The sequence below is a fragment of the Carettochelys insculpta genome, chromosome 30 (genome assembly GCF_033958435.1).
Source record: "Carettochelys insculpta isolate YL-2023 chromosome 30, ASM3395843v1, whole genome shotgun sequence".
NCBI classification, from domain to species: domain Eukaryota; kingdom Metazoa; phylum Chordata; order Testudines; family Carettochelyidae; genus Carettochelys; species Carettochelys insculpta.
The window spans coordinates 1,454,975-1,473,132 of record NC_134166.1 but is presented as its reverse complement, the minus strand read 5'-3'; the positions used below and the strand labels follow the sequence as shown (position 1 = coordinate 1,473,132).

At 47.4% G+C, this 18,158-nt stretch overlaps 1 protein-coding gene across 4 annotated transcripts in view; it reads right to left on the bottom strand.

The window, feature by feature from the left end:
• The window catches only part of NUP210L (nucleoporin 210 like), a 59,128-nt gene extending 44,576 nt beyond the window's left edge, over positions 1-14,552 (bottom strand). Inside the window, exons 1-8 of one of the 4 annotated variants that reach the window (XM_074980503.1) lie at positions 14,341-14,552; positions 11,929-12,065; positions 11,260-11,391; positions 10,360-10,453; positions 9,596-9,746; positions 2,551-2,683; positions 1,837-1,995; positions 1,230-1,298 (exon numbers count right to left, since the gene is read on the bottom strand). In XM_074980503.1, coding sequence (XP_074836604.1) covers positions 1,230-1,298; positions 1,837-1,995; positions 2,551-2,683; positions 9,596-9,746; positions 10,360-10,453; positions 11,260-11,391; positions 11,929-12,065; positions 14,341-14,498 — 1,033 coding nt within the window. In that variant the 5' untranslated portion in view covers positions 14,499-14,552. Of the gene's footprint in view, positions 1-1,229; positions 1,299-1,836; positions 1,996-2,550; positions 2,684-9,595; positions 9,747-10,359; positions 10,454-11,259; positions 13,584-14,340 lie in introns of those variants that run through there. The other 3 variants (XM_074980504.1, XM_074980505.1, XM_074980506.1) reach the window with 3 other exon arrangements.
• Positions 14,553-18,158: the final 3,606 nt, after the last annotated feature.

Here is an 18,158-nt window from a genome sequence, read left to right as displayed (position 1 = left end):
TGATGGATTAACAGCTTGGAAGACAGCCCCTTTTTGTCCACTAAATGTTGGAACACAGGCAATGGTAAATGCAAATTTCTCTGCAATGATCCTTACTGCTGCTCGGACCACTTAAGAGGCAAGTGCACAGTAAATTTTTTCCTAGGTTAGCTAAGGGGCAATTTAAAGCAGCACCAACAGTGGTGGTGAGTTTTGTGACAGAGGCAGCTGCTCGCTGCAAAGTGAATGGAGACAATCAGGTGGTAGTTAGTAACTTATGATCACTATGCATTTACGTGGAAAGAGAATATGACCTTAAATAAGACAAAACCCATCCCTTAAACTACTCAGTCCCTCTTCTCAACAAATTCTTAAGCACCAGAAAACTCCCCTATGGAAAAGAGTTCAGTAAACGGTGTAGTTACATTTAATAAGATAGCTTGACTGTATAGGTTCATAAGACAACCAAGACCCACTATTTCCAGCTCTGGTGTCCACTCTGCCATTATTCTCTAAAGATAATGAGCTCCTCTAAATTACAGAGCAGGCACCTAGCTAGATTTCTGGGTTGTGATTATGCATGATTGAATTTTCAAACTCTTGTATCTGGAAGAAAACAAGCAAAATCTGGTCTTTCAGTAAGACAGTCTCATTCTACTATCATGACCTATTGTTGTTGCAAAGTGAAGGTAAGCGATAAGGAGAATGATCTGCTCATTTACAGAAAGCATCTCATTCAAAAAATTAAAAGTGCTTTATACAAAGTAGTCATACAAATTATATGTGCATGTGCGCATATATCAGCACACCCCACTTTGCCTGTCAATTAATTCAGTCATGATAAAACATGGCAAATGTGGGAATTTGACCACAACACCAGCTTTTAACTCTCTAAGACCTAATTCTTTGAAAATGTCACTAAATGAAGTATACAATAAAAAAAGTTAAGCAAAAATTTACAAGAAGCTTGAAATACCATGGAGTTATTTTCTTTAGCAGATATCTAAGTTTTCTGTAAACTATATGAAGAATTTATTATTATTAAAACAAGACATATCCAGAGCTGTAAAGTTATACAGCATTTTACAAACAAGAACAGCGGGTTTGTGTGTGCTTGAGATAGACCTGTCTAAAATGAGCAATGCTCTCATACAATCATGCCACTTTTTGAAAAGTCGGACATTTTATTGGTCAATAACATGAAGCAAGATTTTCTTTTTTACATCAATTTTTATTTTCTGATTAATTACCTAGAAATCCAGGCTCTACAACATAGATTGTGCAGTTTGGAAGTCCAGATGCAGCTCGCATGTGAATATCTTAGTTTGCATATAAAGAAGGAAATCAGTCATTTATGGGAGCAACAGAAGCCCGTAAAATAAACCACATATCCCTGGACTCCTTAAGCTCATACGTGTGGGAACCTGGGGCCTGAGCCAATTTCCACAGAAGTCAATAGGTGTTTTTCTATTGACTTCAATGACAACTGGACTGTGAACTTGGCAAAGAGCCTCATTCTCATTCCAGAAGCATCACAGGTGATGGAGATGAGCTAGGAAATGAGCGATGGGTACTTGCTTACTGGCCACAAAAACCCAACACTATTGACCTTGAAGTGGATAAATGAGTATGTTATCATCCCCTGCCTGAAGGTGGGATAGGGACTTATGAAGGAATTCCTGATGGACCATTACCCTAAGAAGTTAGCGTTCTCCAAGATGGGGCCTCACCACATCTGCTTTTCAAGTCACACTTTCCTGAAGCATGGTTTTTTTTCATTCAGGTCTGACACACTTAGGAAAGAGAAAGGTGATAGTAATGAAGGCTGACATGGTTACAACTTTTTTTAAAGGATACTTTTATGAATGAAGACCAGACTAATCTGTCCCAACTGAACTGCTGTCACAGTAACTGTGTCCACATCCAGTTTGGCCACTGGAATGAGATCAGACCCACCAAATGCAACAATGGGGTCACGCAGTTCAAGCTCATAATGTTCAAGAGGCAACTCCACTTCTGCAGGAAATAAGTTACTTTTTAAAATCATTATTTCACAATAGTCTGCGTCTGTCTTACACAAGATTCTCTCTTCTCAAAGGCGGAGACTTGGGCTCCTGATAACCAAGGAGCCAACACTCCCCTACAAACACACAGGGGAGAGATATGTTAGCCATGAGGACTGTCAAATAACTATGTACATGCTTTGGCAGTCATTCCCTGGTTGGGTAACACTGAGTGCAGCCATTACGTGAAGTTTAAATTTTCTGTTGCCACAGATTGAGACACTGTTCCACTCGATAGTCATTGGCCTCTATATGGAGTTATCCATTGCTATTATGACTTGAGTTTGTCTGCAGAACACAGACCCCCTCACAAGGGACATCAGGCATGCAAGGAAAATGTCTGTTCCATTGGTTTGCCAAGTTGTTTACCCCAACCTTCCCCAGGACTCAGAAACGTCAGAGCAGGAAAATGGAATAGCACCTGTGCATGAAACCTTAACTTTTGAAATTTCATTTAGAAAAATTCTGACAATTTTGGGAAGCTTGGCGGTATTAAAAAAGAATTTACCTGTGATTTTTCCCTGTATAATTTTAGCAACTTTGTACTTAATGTAGGCTCCAACCAGAAGGTAAATGTCATAGGACGGTATTAGGAATATGTTCTCCAGAACCAACAGGCGCACCAGTGCAGCAGCTACTTTCTAATGGAGGACAGATAAAAACCAGGTGTTTACAAGCACTAAACAAACATTGAACAGAAGTGTGTGTGAGAGGATATCTCCGCCAGAGCTTCAATATAGGTTTGAACAGCCAAAAACAGAACTTTAAAAAGTATTTAAACAGAATGCTTGGTTATAAAGGGCAAAAGATTTGCCATGATTCTGAACGCAGTGTCAAAAGCAAGCGGGAAACTAGTTTTAGAGTTTGATATTGATCAGAGATTCCATCCTATCTATATCACACTGACACTTTTAGCAAAATGCTACCAACAGCAGTCTTCAAAATTCAAACTCTATTAAAAATATTATTCTAACATAAAAGTTGTTCCTCCTGGGGAGAAGTATCATCATTTGAGCCTTCTGCCCACTAGATAAAGTAAAATGTGCCCACACTCTTTTAAAGGAATGGTCACCTTGAATGCTAATTAATTCAAACAAATGTTAAAAGTAGTTTCAGATAAAACATCTCCCCAAGTTCCCTTGCTAATTTTTGTGGTTTTACACGCACACATTCCTGTTTGTCGATGTGTTTCTTTCTTCTGATGCTGTCTGAAAGACCCCCCCACAACCAACCAGGAAAAATTACTACAAGCCAAACTCTAATCTGGCACTTTTTTGGTCCAGCAACATCTGTAATCCAGCATGAGTTTAGTCAGATGTATATCCACTCATGGGTGTGGCCAAGTTTCCCATGGTCCCATAAAGTTTGCTTACAGCCACCATGCCTGGCTCTCAAGCTGTGTCACACTACAGATCCATTTCAAAAGAACATCTTTCAAAAGACAACATTGAAAAATGGTCTTTCGAAATGGAACGTCCACACACACCAGCGGGGACCAAAGGTTCAGTCCGTTCTTTTGAAAGGCCTCAAGCATAATTTCAAAAGAGAGCGTCCACACATTCCAGGGCACTCTTTCAAAAGAGCAGGGGCAGGAAACGCCACGGGCAGGGTTGCATGGTGGACAAGCCCTTCTGGGGCTGCTGCCTGCCGTCCCCTTAAAGGGCTCCCCCCATGCCTCACCCTGCACACACCGAGGGCCAGCCATCTTCTCCCCAGGCAGAGAGAGAGCACAAGAGACAGGAAGCGTGAGAGTGAGAGAGAAAGAGATATCAGAGGAGGCATCCCAGGCTCTCATGGACCCAGAGCAGCACCCCCCCAGCCCAATCGCAGCCGTGGCCAGTGCACTGGACGAGGTCCTGGCCACCATGCTGCAGCAGCTTCAGGTGGCTCACAACGGACACCCTCCTGGATTCAATCCTCAGGGCACAACGTCCCCAGCTGTCCCCCAGGTAATCCGCCACCTGTGGAGCTTCCCCACGAGCAGTGACTGGTGGGATCAGCTGGTGCTGGAGGACTAGGGCAACCAGTGGCTACAGAACTTCAGGATGACCAAAGGGACATTCCTGGAGCTTTATCACTGGCTTTCCCCAGTCCTCCAGCACTAGGACACACACCTGAGGCCAGCACTCCCCCTGCACAAAAGGGTGGCCATCCCCCTATGGAAGACGGCCACCCCAGACAGTTACCAATCCATCGGACACCAGTTCGAGGTGGGCAAAGCCACTGTCAGGGCCGTCCTCATCGAGGTAAACTGTGCCCAGCTCACACTTAGACTGCACGAGGGAGGGGCAGCCTGGTGAGGGGGCACCATTGGGAGATGGGTGGGCACCCCAGGGACAGGGGTGGGGATGAGGACAGGCATGGGTGGGAAAGCAGCACCCCACCCGCTGCTCACGAGCTCACCCCCCTATGCCCTGCCAGTTGTCCGGGGGATCAACAGCATGCTCCTGAGGCAGCTGGTTTGCGTCAGGGACCTGGATGATGCCATCCGGGGATTCCAGGAGCTGAGCTTCCCCAACTACTTTGGGGCACTGGATGGTACCCACATTGCCATCCGGGCCCCGGAGCACAGCTGTAGGGCCTACATGAATTGCAAGGGCTACCACGTGGTGGTCCTGCAGGCCCTGGTCTACGCCAGTGGCCGGTTCCAGGACATCTACATGGGCTGGTCCGGCTGCAAACACGACGTGAGGGTCTTCCGGAACTCAGGGCTGGGACGTCATATGGCCGAGCGGACCTTCATCCCCCAGTGGAAGCTCCCCATCGGGGACACTATGATGCCACCCTGCATCGTGGTGGATGCAGCCTACCCCCTGCAGGCCTGGCTGATGCGGTCATACACAAAGCACACCCAGCCGACCCAAGACCTTTTTAAATGAGCAGCTGAACTGCGCCCAGAACACTGTTGAGTACGCAGTTGGCCACCTCAAGGGGCGTTTTAGATGCCTCCACGCCAGGCTGGAGGTGCACTTCCCCAACATCCTGGCAGTGGTCAGAGCCTGCTGCACCCTCCATAACCTGGTGGAGGCGAAATACGAGCCCTATATGCAGGCGTGGGCCGCCGAGGCGGGGTATGGGTATGAACAGCCCCCTGCTGCCCCATGCCACCAGGCCCAGCAGGAGGGGGTGCATGTAAATGAGGCCCTGCAGCAGGCCTTTGAGCAGGGGCCACAGTAACCCCCCCCACCCACACCCTGAACACACATGCACACCCACCAGCACACATGCACGGGTGACACAGGGTAAACCATAAAAATAAACTATTTACTTAAATAATTGTGCCCCTCTTTTTCCAGGGGAACTATTTACAGGTATGGGGGGCTGGGTGAACGGGGAGAACTATTTACATGTGTGTGGGGACGGTGAATGGGAAGCGAGAGTTGGGGGCCTCACCCCTCCACAGGGCTTGCTGGCCAGGAGCCCCATTGCCCGCCCCTTCCTCCCCGTATTCGGGGGCCAGGCCGGTGGCATAGGGAGGTAGGGGAAGGGCTTGGGAATGGTCCCTGCACCTGTGCCAGGCTCAGCACAGGGGGAAAGGGGGGCTGGGGGCTCAGCCTCCAGCTGGCCAGCCCCGACCAACAGGATGTGGGCCAGGTGGATGAGGCTGGCCGGGGGGAGGTGGGGAGGGAGCAGGCCTCAAGCTTGGCCTCCTCGGGGGCAGGGGGGTGTGCTTTTGTGGGGGAGGCAAGGGGATGGGGGATTGGGGCAGGAGGGGAACCGCTGGGCGGGAGGGGAGGGGATGCACAGGCGATGTGGGGCATGTGTGTGGGAGTGACCCACGATGGAGCAGCTGCAGGGGCCAGATGGCTGACCACAGCCTGGGTGAGGGCATCCAGGCTGGACACCACCCGGTCCCATGCCTGCCACTCCATGACAAGCCACTGCTGCACGATGCCCTCAGCTCCCTGAGGGCAGCCGTAGGGGCTGTATCCCCTGCCTCTTCCCTGGTGTGCTGACGCTGGCGGAGGGACGGGCGACAGCCCATGCTGTTCCACACCAAGGCCTGGGCTGCTCCCCCTCGCCCTCTATGGTGGGGCTCCCTGCCCCCATTACAGGGCTGGTCCGGCTTCTGGTACTGTGAAGACATAAGGGAAGAGGAATGGGCCATTAGAATCATAATCATAGAATCATAGAACACTAGGACCGGAAGGGGCCTCGAGAGGCCATCGAGTCCAGTCCCCTGCCCCGACGGCAGGACCGACCACTATCTACACCATCCCTGATAAACATCTATCTAATCTGTTCTTAAATATCTCCAGCGAGGGAGATTCCACAACCTCCCTTGGCAACTTATTCCAGTACTTGACCACCCTGACAGTTAGGAACTTTTTCCTAATGTCCAATCTAAACTTCCCTTGCTGCAGCTTAAGTCCATTGCCTCTTGTTCTCTCCTCAGAGCCCATTAGTCCCAGTGAGGGACCCCTTGAACTCTCCTGTCCCTCCCACCCCATCCCGGGGGCCCCTGCAGGGACCGTGTCCAGGGGTACCCCTCTGGGTTGTGGGAGCACTAGCTCCCCTCTGCCACCCGCCATCCCTCTGTGGCCTGGTGGCCCATGGTGCTGTCCAGCCCACAAGGTGCTGGGTGCCACGTCAGCCCTCTGGGGGGTGGTGCGGCGGGCCGTTTGGCCTGCCTGTGTCCTGGGGCTTATGTCTCTTTGGGTGGGCTGCAGCCACCCCACACAGGACTGCATGCCCCCTCACCTGGCCCCATGGCCACCCGTGTGCACGGTACCTACCTGTAGATCCCTCCAGGAACTTGGGTGAGGTGCAATCTGAGGGGGTCAGGCTGGAGGGGCCCGAGGGGACATCAATGATGAGGGCCCCCTCGCTCGAGCCCTCATCATTGCTGGTGTCCGGGATCCATGCCGGGTGCCTGCGGGTGGTCGGTGGTCTGGGGTGGTCTTCCCCTTCAGTCCCCATCCTCTCCAACTCCATCGGGGTGGGGGGTCTGCTGTGTTGAGGAACACGGCCAGGGATCCCACCTCCAAGTTCTTTAAAGTGGGGGCACCTGGTGGGCGCTGCCCTGACGACTCAGCCATGTCCTGAGCCCAGCAGTAGCCCTGCCAGAGCTCCTTCACTTTGGACCTCAACTGGTCCAGGGTCTGGGTGGGATGACCCCAGCTGGTGAGGCCCTTAGCGAGGCACTCAAACACCACCATGTTCCTGAGCTGGACCCCCGTCTGGTGCAGGACCTCCTCATCTGCCCAGACGGCAAGGATGTCCAGCAGCTCGGCTTCAGTCCAGGAGGGGGCCCAGCGCTTGAGGGGCTGGCTCCCCTCCTGGTAGGACTCCCCCTTGTCCCTGGGTGGCCTCTGGGGTGGGTGGGAGTCCGGGGCACCGGCCATGGTGCCAAGGATGGCGAGAGGTGGGCTGGAGCATCACCCTTGCTAGATGGGTGGGCAGCAGCATGGGCTCCCTGCTGCCTACACACTCTCAGCTTCCTGCCTGAGGGATTCTGGGAGCCTATGTCCTTATGTGTTGCCGCACGCTGGAGCCACAGAGCTCCGCTTGTGCTGCGAGCGGTGCCATGCCTGCCAGCTGACTGTGGTCACAGAAGACCTGCTCTTTCGAAAGAATGGGCCACAGAGCATCTTACACTTGCTCTCTTTTGAAATAATCTTTCGAAGGAGGGTGCTTTTCCCATACTAGGAATGGAGGACCAACTTTGAAAGAACGGGGGAGTTCTTTCAAAATTAATTCCAACAGAGCGCCGTGTCAGTGTAGACGTTCCGTGGGTTCTTTCGGAAGAACTCAGTCTTCCAATCTGGATTTCAAATGTACTTGCTAGTGCAGATGCACCCTCAGTGTTCTGTGGTGTTATTTAGCTGTAATTTACCTCAAAATGTCTTCTAAGAGCCCAGTAAGCAGTGGAAGCGTTGGTAATGTTGCTAGACAATATTGACCTCCCATGGTTCAGCAAGTTCATTGGCACCAGTCAGGTCCCAAGGGTGTCAGACTAGAGAGGTTCAACTTGTAATTAATCATTTTGGAAAACAAGAGTGAAACTGACTATACAACAAATGCTGACAAATGCAGCAGCAAGCTGAAAAAAAAATTACAGTAGTCTTAGGTGTTTTCTATTTGCTGCTGTTACCGGCAAGTTCAAACAGAAATGTGATTTTTAACTGAGTGGTTTTCCTATCTTGCTATACATAAGTATATTATATTTTACACATTTATCTATCAGTACTATACTATCATTGCCTGTAACTTCGGAAAGACAAATCATGTTATTGACGGTAAAGAACATATAATATTAACAAGGCACAAGTTTTGTTTTAAAGTTTGGAAAGCTAAGAACAGAAGAATGGCTATTACTGGGTCAGACCAAAGGTCCATCCAGCCTAGTAGCCTGTCTGCCAACAGTAGCCAGTGCCAGGTGCCCCAGGGGGGTAGACTGAAGACAATGATCATGCAACTTGTCTCCTGCCATCCATCTCCAGCCTCTGACAAACACAGGCCAGGGACACCATTCCTACCCCTGCCTAATAGCTTTTTATAGACCTAACCTCAATGAATTTCTCTCTCTTCTTTGAGCTCTCATAGTCCTAGCCTTCACAGCCTCCTCTGGCAAGGAGTTCCACAGGTTGACTGTGTGCTATGTGAAAAAGAACTTTCTTTTACTAATTTTAAACCTGCTACCCATTAATTTCATTCGGTATCCTCTAGTTCTTATATTATGGAAACAAGTAAATAACTTTTCTTTATTCACCCTCACCACACTGATCATGATTTTATATACCTCTATCACATCACCCCTCAGTCTCCTCTTTTCTAAACTGAGAAGTCTCAGTCTCTTTAACCTTTCCTCATATGGAAACCGTTCCAAACCCCTAATCATTTTAGTTGCCCTTTTTTGAACCTTTTCCAATACCAATGCTTTCTTGAGGTGAGGAGACCACATCTGTACGCAGTATTCAAGATGTGGGTGTACCACACTTTTATAAAGGGGCAGTAAAATATTGTTTGCTTTATTTTCTATCCCTTTTTTAATAATTCCTAACATCCTATTTGCTTTTTTGACTGCCACTGCACACTGCATGTATCTTTTCAGAGAACTATGCATGATAACCCTAAAATCTCTTTCCTGATTAGTTGTAGCTAAATTAGCCGCCATCACATTGTATGCACAGTTGAAGTTATTTTTTCCCCAGTGTGCATTACTTTACATTTACCCACATTAAATTTCATTTGCCATTTTGTTGCCCAATAAGTGAGTTTGGTGAGATCTTTTTGAAGTTCTTCACACACTGCTTTCATCTTGGCTATTTTGGACAGTTTAGAATCATCCACAAACTTTACCACCTCACTACTTACCCCTTTCTCAAGATCATTTATGAATAAGTTGAATAGGATCAGTCCTAGGACTGACAAGTGGTGTTCCCCAAGTGTCAGCTTTCTCCATTCAGAAAATTTGCCATTTATTCTTCCCCTTTGTTTCCTTTTAACCAGTTCTCAATCTGTGAAAGGATGTTCCCTCTTATCCCACGACAACCTAATTTACACAAGAGCCTTTGGTGAGGTACTTTGTCAAAGCTACAGTAAGAATTCACCTTATAAGCTGGTTCCTGAATTCGGACCTTTATGACAGCTGCACCAGTTTTGACACCTGATACCAGAATCCTATCCCCTTGTTTTCCTGTTGTTTCCATCTCGACAATGTAGTCTGGTGGGGAATACTCTGCTTCAGAATATTTTAAAATCCTAAAAAGACCAAACTAGGCTTTTACAGGCAGAAAAGGATCTCCACAATCATTTCAGTTTATATTTTCAGTGTGCACAAAAACATTTTTGTAACCAAAGAATAAGCCTTATGGGATCATGTGTAACAAAGACCTATGTTAGCAAGAATAAAGGGACAAAACCCCTGTAACTTCTATGTTCATATGTGCATATCCATTAATCACCAAATCAGGGAGACAACAGCCCCTCTCAACCTCCCCAGGGTGTACATGGCAATAGAACAGAATAAGGTAATGTACAGACAAGTATCTGAAGTTATTCCACTACAGAACCCTCCACCTGTCTACTTATTACAGATGTGCAGACCACAAGTACTGCTTCTGCTGCATCTGACTTTACCAGTAGCAGGACTTCTGTGTAAACAAAGAGTCAGTCCATGAACTTGGACATCAGAACTCCTGGGTTCTTCACCTAGGTCTACCACTGACCCACTGTTACCTTCAGAAAAATCAATTCTTTTTTCCGCAATCCCGTAAGTAAAATGTGGATAATAGTACCTCCCACACAACTAGGAGATGCTGGGACCAAAGGTGCTATAGAAATACAACATATTTATCATTCTGAATATTGTTACCTAATTTTGCTAGACAGTTCTAAGCCTTCCACCTCATCGTCCTTAGCAATGTTCCACTCAAATCTCATTCCTGACAAACTACTGAAAGTGTTTCCTGAAGACAGAAACCAGACAGACAGAGTCAGAAGTATGTGCTGGAGAATACATATCTTTTATGTATTTGAGGCATACACAGCTAAATGTGTATCTTCTACTGTCTACTGTTGTCTTGTTCCTCAGGCTCTTTTACAGAACTGTGAACAAACAGGTCACAGGCCCATGTTTCAAGTGTGGAGTATGTCCGATGACAGATCTCGTGCACTTGTCCATGCCTATTACAATCCACAATATTTCTGACCATATCCAAATCCTCCCTAAACACAGACATACAAACCTATAAAGACAAAAAACTAGGATAAAAAGAAGAACGTTAGTGTATTTGCAATCTGGAAATTAGCTGGAATGTACATATAACACTTTTAAACAATTATTAATCAGCTCTGTGGTTGAGAATAGTAGTAAAGAAAACAATAATTTTGGTTCCCTGTTAGCTAGATTTTTATAGTAGGTTCATTAACAGGGCTAATGAGAACCTTGAAGAGTCACACAAGTTGCTTCACTCAAACTAAAGGGACACAGTTTTTGCTCAGTGCTTCAGATGAACAATAAACAGAAGTGCAATACTTTCTCATGTTGCTCATATTAAAACATTTTGGGAGGAAGCTAATTAGAAACGGGCATTTTTCTCCATCTGAAAATTAGGTAACACATGAAATATAAACGGTAAAATGCCCAGAAGTTTAGGAACAAAATCTGCTACAAAATATAAAAAAAAACCTCAGATTAAATGATGTCATGATTTTTCAGGAGGCAGAGTTTAATCCTGGAAGTTGCCCCAGCAGTTTGCCCTGCATACAGTACCTTCAATATCCAGCGCTCTCACAGTTAACTCAAGTGGAGAATCTTCCACATAGATTTCTCGGGTCCGGGAGATAACTTCAATACTGTTTATCATATCGACAATGATGTCACAACGCAGTAAGTGGCCTGTCACTAAAATGTGAGAATAAATGAGTGTGCCTTAAGTCAACATCCCATAAGTCTATTTTGATTTTCCAAATCTGGAGAAGGTAGCACTAATGTAAACAATAACAAAACAAAAAACAAAGTGGTGATTCTTAAATGAGGGAAAGGAAGAGGAGGTGCCTTTGTCAGAAAGCACAAGTTCCTCAACAAAGCCTCTGCAAAGCCCATTCTGGGACAAGGTTGTTCATGGAAGATACACCATTATACCTTTTGATCTTATCCTTCCTTGAGTCATATGCAGACTTTGGTGTGCCCACTGTACAGTACTGTCATTCTCCACATACATCACTCAGATCTGTGATTTTGAAATGAACAACGAAATACACCACAGTTCCACATCCTGAATTATTAAAATGGGACAAAGCACTAGAACTATTGTGACAATCCTGTGTACGTCTCCCTTTGGGAAAGCATGGATGATTTAAATGAACCTATTCTATCTCAGCCCTGGAAGTCCCTACTAAGCACCTTAGTTCTTCCTTATGTTGCTTTTTATCTACCTACCAAGCTCCTCAGCTATAACAACACTGCTTAGCTTTGTGGCTTGTGTAGACTGAGAAGACAACAAGGCTTTCTGTGAACAAATAGTACCATTCTCATAAATAGGCTCAATGGTGACTGCATCATGACGTGTGGAATACCTGGAAAACAGAGAGATGTGGATGCTTTTATTCCTATTTTTATTATCTAGGCAAAATAAGGGAGGAAACCATTTTCCCTGCTTATTACAGATGGATTCCATATCAGGTGGATCTGCAACTCAGAATAAGGAGATGTCTCAGGGAACTGCAACCCTTGGTAAGGGACAGCTACATGCGATTACAGAGGATACATAGGAACTGCCATGCTGTATCACACTAGCGACTCATTTAGCAATTGTACCCTGTCCCACAACACAGAGTGGTACCAAATTCTTCAGAGGATGTGAGAAACTCTGTAACAGGCAATCATGGAATGCCCACTCATAGGAACTGTTTCTTCCTAACTGACAATAACTAGGGGTGGCTTAAGCCCTAAGAAATAAGGGTTACATCATTTCCAAACTCTAACTGGGTTTTTTATTTATTATCCAATTTGAGATATTCTTGTTATCCATGTAAACATCTAACCTCCTTCTGAATCCCACACAAGGTTAGGTCTTACCAATATATTGTGGCAAGAGTTTCATGGGGTAAATCCCACTGGGCCAATGATCCTTTTGAAACTCAAAAGGATATACATAAATGACATGGGCTCAGCAGGGTAAGAAGCCAACAGAACCAACCTTGTACCACATTATCTGGCCTCTCACAGGACTCAGATAAAATAAACTAAGACGACAACCCTTTCTCCATGCATCTGACAAAGTGGGTCTTTGCCCACGAAAGCTTTTATTTCAAAACATCTGTCAGTCTGTAAGGTGCCACAGGACTTCTCATTGACCTTTCTCCATGGGTCCTGACTTCTCCAGAACTGTGACCCCTCTACGCCTCCAAAGGCCCATATGCTCCTCTCAAAGAATAGTGTCCCTCTAGCCATAACTTCTCCTAACAGGCCAAAACTCCTCTAGTTCAACAGAGGCTCAGCTGCTCCCCACCTCATAGGCTCCTCCTGGAGAGAGATCTGGACCAGAGGTTTTCGGCCAGTGTGCCATGACACACTGGTATGCCATGAGAACTGTCCAAGTGCGCTGTGAAATTCTGTCAATTTCTCCATGCTGGAGCTGCCTCCTCCCACCCTCCCCCGCAAGTAATTGAGCAACCACTGACATATTCACCCATTACTCGATTACTCAACATCCTCAGCATGGCACACATTCACTTGTCTGCCTTTTTTTCCCACTTGTCAAAGAAGGTGTGTTCTGCAGTGGATTTCAAACATTAATGGGTCTGAGCCTTATTTAGCTTGCTGTATGTACTACTATGTTGCAAACTTCTCTAGTAAGACTGTAACCATAGTAAATGTAAGTAATTGTGACATTTATGAGCAATCTATTCAGCTGAAAAAAGTGGGTGTGCCATGGAATTGTTTGTCTCATTGAAGTGTGTCCTTTTACTGAAAAGGTTGGGAACCACTGACATGGACTCCTCTCTTCATGGGAAACAGGAACAGCTCCTTACTCCTCTTAACAGTTGCCAAACACCCAGCTTGAATTCCGTGTGCAGATGTGTTTGGTCCATCTCAAAAACAAAGATAAATTGAAATTAGAATAGATTAAGAAAAGGGCAACAAAAATGATCGGGGGGACAGAATGGCTTCCACATGAGTAGAGATTAATAAGACTAAGACTTTTCAGCTTAGAAAATAGATGACTAAATTCGATAAAATCATGAAGTGTAGAGAAATAAATAGGGAAGTGTTAGTTACTCCTTCTCATACGGTTAGAAATACAGGGGGTCACCAAATTAAATAGGGAGGAGATTTAAAACAAACAAAAGGAAATATTCCTTCACACCCCACACAAGCCATGGAGCTCCCTGCCAAAGAATGCTGTGAAGGTAAAAACTACAGCAGGGCTCTGTCAATGCTTATTAGCCGGAATGGGCCAAGAGAGCGCGTCTAGCCTCAGTTCGCCAGATCACCTAACAATCGCCAGTTCTGCTCACTCCCTCTGGGGCACCCGACATCAGCCAGCATCAGGAGAGAGGGCTCTGAGCTACAGGGAGCCTTGGTGTGACCAGTGTAGCCGTTCTCGCGCCCCCACACCCCTGCGGGCTCGCACTCACTGAGTCCGCACCCAAAGCCAAGCTCCCTACAGCCTACGTGTTGCCCCTCTATGCTCCCCCACCTCACCCAGCCTCCCTCAGCCATAGGGCCACAAACCCTAACCCCTGCCCCGCATCTCCTGTCCACAGGCCCCGCCCCAGCACCGCCCCCAGCCCCCACAGGCCCCGCCCCAGCACCGCCCCCAGCCCTCTCCCGTAGCCCCGCCCCTACCAGGAATAGCAGCCGCCCTCGGCCTCCAGCACGAAGGGGACGCGCCGCTCTGGGCTGAAGGGCAGCAGCACCTTGGGCACGTTGAGCTTGAAGGGGCAGCCGGGGCCCAGCAGCAGCAGCAGGAATAGGAGAAGCGGGAGGGGCCGGCCCAGCCTCATACTGGACAGTTGAAGCAGAGCAGGAACAAGATGGCGGCTGCCGTGCAGCTCGGCTCCCGCCTGCCGGCACGCCGCTGTTTTGCGCATGCGTCCTTTCACGCGCGCCGCAACGCCCCGGCGTCAGTTGCGCGTTAGCCCGACAATTGCGCATGCGCCAGTGGGCGGGGGCTGGGTTTCTCCTCACACGCGCACGTTGCCCGACTAGGCTTTGGCTTCCGTAAAGCCCGAGGTTCGGATCCCGGCGCAGGAGGGACTTGACCTGCGGCCCCGAGATGAGCACGACTGGGGGGCAGGACGCTGGCTCAGTGGAAGGGCAGAACTGCCCCCCTTGCTGCAAAGCTGGGAGCCTGGTGCAGAAATCATTTAGATCAGGGCTGATGTATGTTTTGCCTTATCCTTAAGCATCCCTAGGCCAATTCCTTGAGTCACCAAGTAACCTGCTGTTCTTAGCTGTGCACTAGCTCCTCCCCAGAGTTAGCTGCATACTTAGCCCCAGCCCACAAATAATCTGCTTTAGGGGCTGTTCCTATCCTCCACGGAGCCAGCCCTATGCTCTTCACATACAGCCTGAGGTTATTCTGACAGCTGGCAGAAAAGTGGGTGGGGGGGGGGGGGGCGTACATCAGCAGACAACTATGCCAGAGAGAAGAGTGACCCTGCTCTTTTATACTGAGCCAAAGGTGGGTCAGGGTAAGAAAACAAAAAAAGTAGTCATGTAGCACTTTAAAAACTAACACTTTATTTGGTGATAAGCTTTTGTGGGCAGACCTACCTCTTCAGAGCTGGGAAAAAGGAAAGACGCTAAAGGGAGAATAGCACAAACTTGAGTAAAGTGCAAAGGATATTTAATTATATTGGTGCAATGTCATAGTTTGCAGATGACACCAAGTTGTTCAGGACAGTCAAAACCAAAAGGGATTGTGAAGAACTACAAAAAGATCTCAGCAAACTGAGTGATTGGGCAGCAAAATGGCAAATGAAATTTAATGTGGGTAAGTGTAAGGTAATGCATGTTGGAAAAAATAACCCAAATTACACGTACTACATGATGGGGTCAAATTTAGCTAAGACAGATCAGGAAAGGGAACTTGGAGTTATAGTGGATAGTTCTCTGAAGACATCCACGCAGTGTGCAGCGGCAGTTAGTAAGGCAAATAGGATGTTAGGAATTATTAAAAAAGGGATCGATAATAAGACAAAAGATATCATACTTCCCCTATATAAAACTATGGTACGCCCACATCTCGAGTACTGCGTGCAGATGTGGTCTCCTCACCTCAAAAAAGATATATTGGCATTAGAAAAGGTTCAGAAAAGGGCAACTAATGATTAGGGGCTTGGAACGGGTCCCATATGGGGAGAGGCTAGAGAGACTGGGACTTTTCAGTTTGGAAAAGAGGCGATTGAGGGGCGATATGATAGAGGTATATAAAATCATGAATGGTGTGGAGAAAGTGAATATAGAAAAATTATTTACCTTTTCCCATAATACAAGAACTAGGGGACACCAAATGAAATTGATGGGTAGTAGGTTCAAAACTAATAAAAGGAAATTTTTCTTCACACAGCGCACAGTCAACCTGTGGAACTCCTTGCCCGAGGAGGCTGTGAAGGCCAGGACTCTATTAGGGTTTAAAAAAGAGCTTGGTAAATTTTTGCAGGTTAGGTCCATAAATGGCTATTAGCCAGGGATAAAGTATGGTGCCCCTAGCCTTCAGAACAAGGGCAAGAGATGGATGGCAGGAGATAAATCACTTGATCATTGTCTTCTGTTCTCCTTCTCTGGGGCACCTGGCATTGGCCACCGTCGGCAGATGGGATGCTGGGCTGGATGGACCTTTGGTCTGACCCAGTATGGCCATTCTTATGTTCTTATATTGTCAGGCCCCTATCCTTAATTACCACAAGCTAGGCCCCCAATAATCAGCGTTAAGTATTTTGTTGCTTTCTAGCTGCTAGGACACAAGCGCTCATGGCTTCATATTTCTCCACATTTGTGAGACCTAGAACTTTTTAATGAGCTGTCTTCCTCCTCCCCTCCCCCCACAATCTGGCTTGGGGATATACTCCCAAGAACATCTTATGACTTCTGATTAAATCTTTAGAATGGACCCCCAGCCACCAAAAGCCAACCCCAAACCTCATTGAGAGATAACAGCTGTGATGGAGTGGGGGATACCTGTGTGTGTGGCTCACAGAGGGTGTGGGGCTCCTGCTGAGGGTAACCCTGACAACCAGGTAACACCTTTGTACTGCAGACAAAGGAGGAGGTGGAGCCTGAGGGGTTTGAATTGGAACTGGGAGTTGGAAGCAGAGTCTGGGCTGAGGGAGAGCGAGGCAAAGGAGGGGGCCAGGCCCCAGCTCTGGGGGCCCCTTGGGGCCTCCTCTCCCCAACATGGATTGGACTGGCTGTCTCTGCCTGCTGTACTGACTCCTCTGTATAATGCTGTGTCCTGTTGGCTAATAAACCTGCTGTTTTCCTGCTGAGTGAGAGACTCTCCTGCCTGCGGACAGGGTGCAGAGCTTGGGGGACCCCAGAACCCCATCACAACAGCCCATAGGTGTCCCCCTACAACACAACAAAAGCACAAGCTGCAGCAGTCAGCCTGTGCTTTGTTCAGTGGGTTCCTTGGTAAAGTGAAGTGCTTTAACAGGAGTGGCACACTTATCCTGGTACAAAGGTTCAGTCCCTCTTCTCAGAGTTTACAGAGCAAGGGAACAGGGTCCACAGAAGCACCACCAGAGTCAAGGAGAAGCAAAATCACAGGCAGGGCTTCCTAAGATACAGGCAGAGGTGTTCTGCTGCTCCTGCAGCAGCCTCCCTATCCCCACAGCAGGTTTCATTTTAACCAGGACTTACAGGTCAGGGGCTCTCAGCACCCCTGCACGAAGTCTGGCTACACTGGGCCAAGCTGAACCAACAGCAGGAAACATGGCAGCAAGCAGGAGTCCTCAATTGTTTGGGCATGAGCAGAACTAAAGAAAGTGAAAGCTCATTGAGGAAGGGTAGCTCCATGCAAAGTTGAACAGTTAGGAAGCTTTGGTACAAATAAAAATAGAAATAGAGCCTTCCCCATTTAGCTGAAGCCTCTTTTTCCTCTCACCTCCTTTAAAGGGTAACTTCTCCAGCTGATCAGGTGAAGCTCTGGCACTCATTTTTACTACAACCAGAGCTGGAAGAAGGCCTGGAGCTTGGCAGCAGACGCATCAGTGCAGTATTTCTACAATCGCCCTTACAACCCTGTTGTCCTGTAAGCATTTTGTCTTCCTAGATTGGTGACTCATTTACCCACCTCCTGCCCCTTGGGCTTGCCTACTGGGAAAGCAGACAAGCCCCCACTGTAATTGTTAAGCTACAGCAAAAGCTAGCATTAAAGTCTTGTTCTACTTTACTTTCCCAAATGGGGTTCCAACATAGGGAGCTTGACTCTGCCTTCTAGTTACACATTCAGTGTATGGTTGTAGTTAGCCCTTCATTTTCCACAGCCAGTTTAGTGCTCAGCTGGAAGATTAAACCACCTACTGAACTAATTGTATATTACTGGGCTCCTGCCTAGTGCAGCTCTGACTGAAGTGCAGCTAAGGGCTGCAAAGGCACTCAATAGTGCTGCTTGGCAGGTAGATTTCTAGTTCGTACAACAAGAGAGAAAACTAACAGCA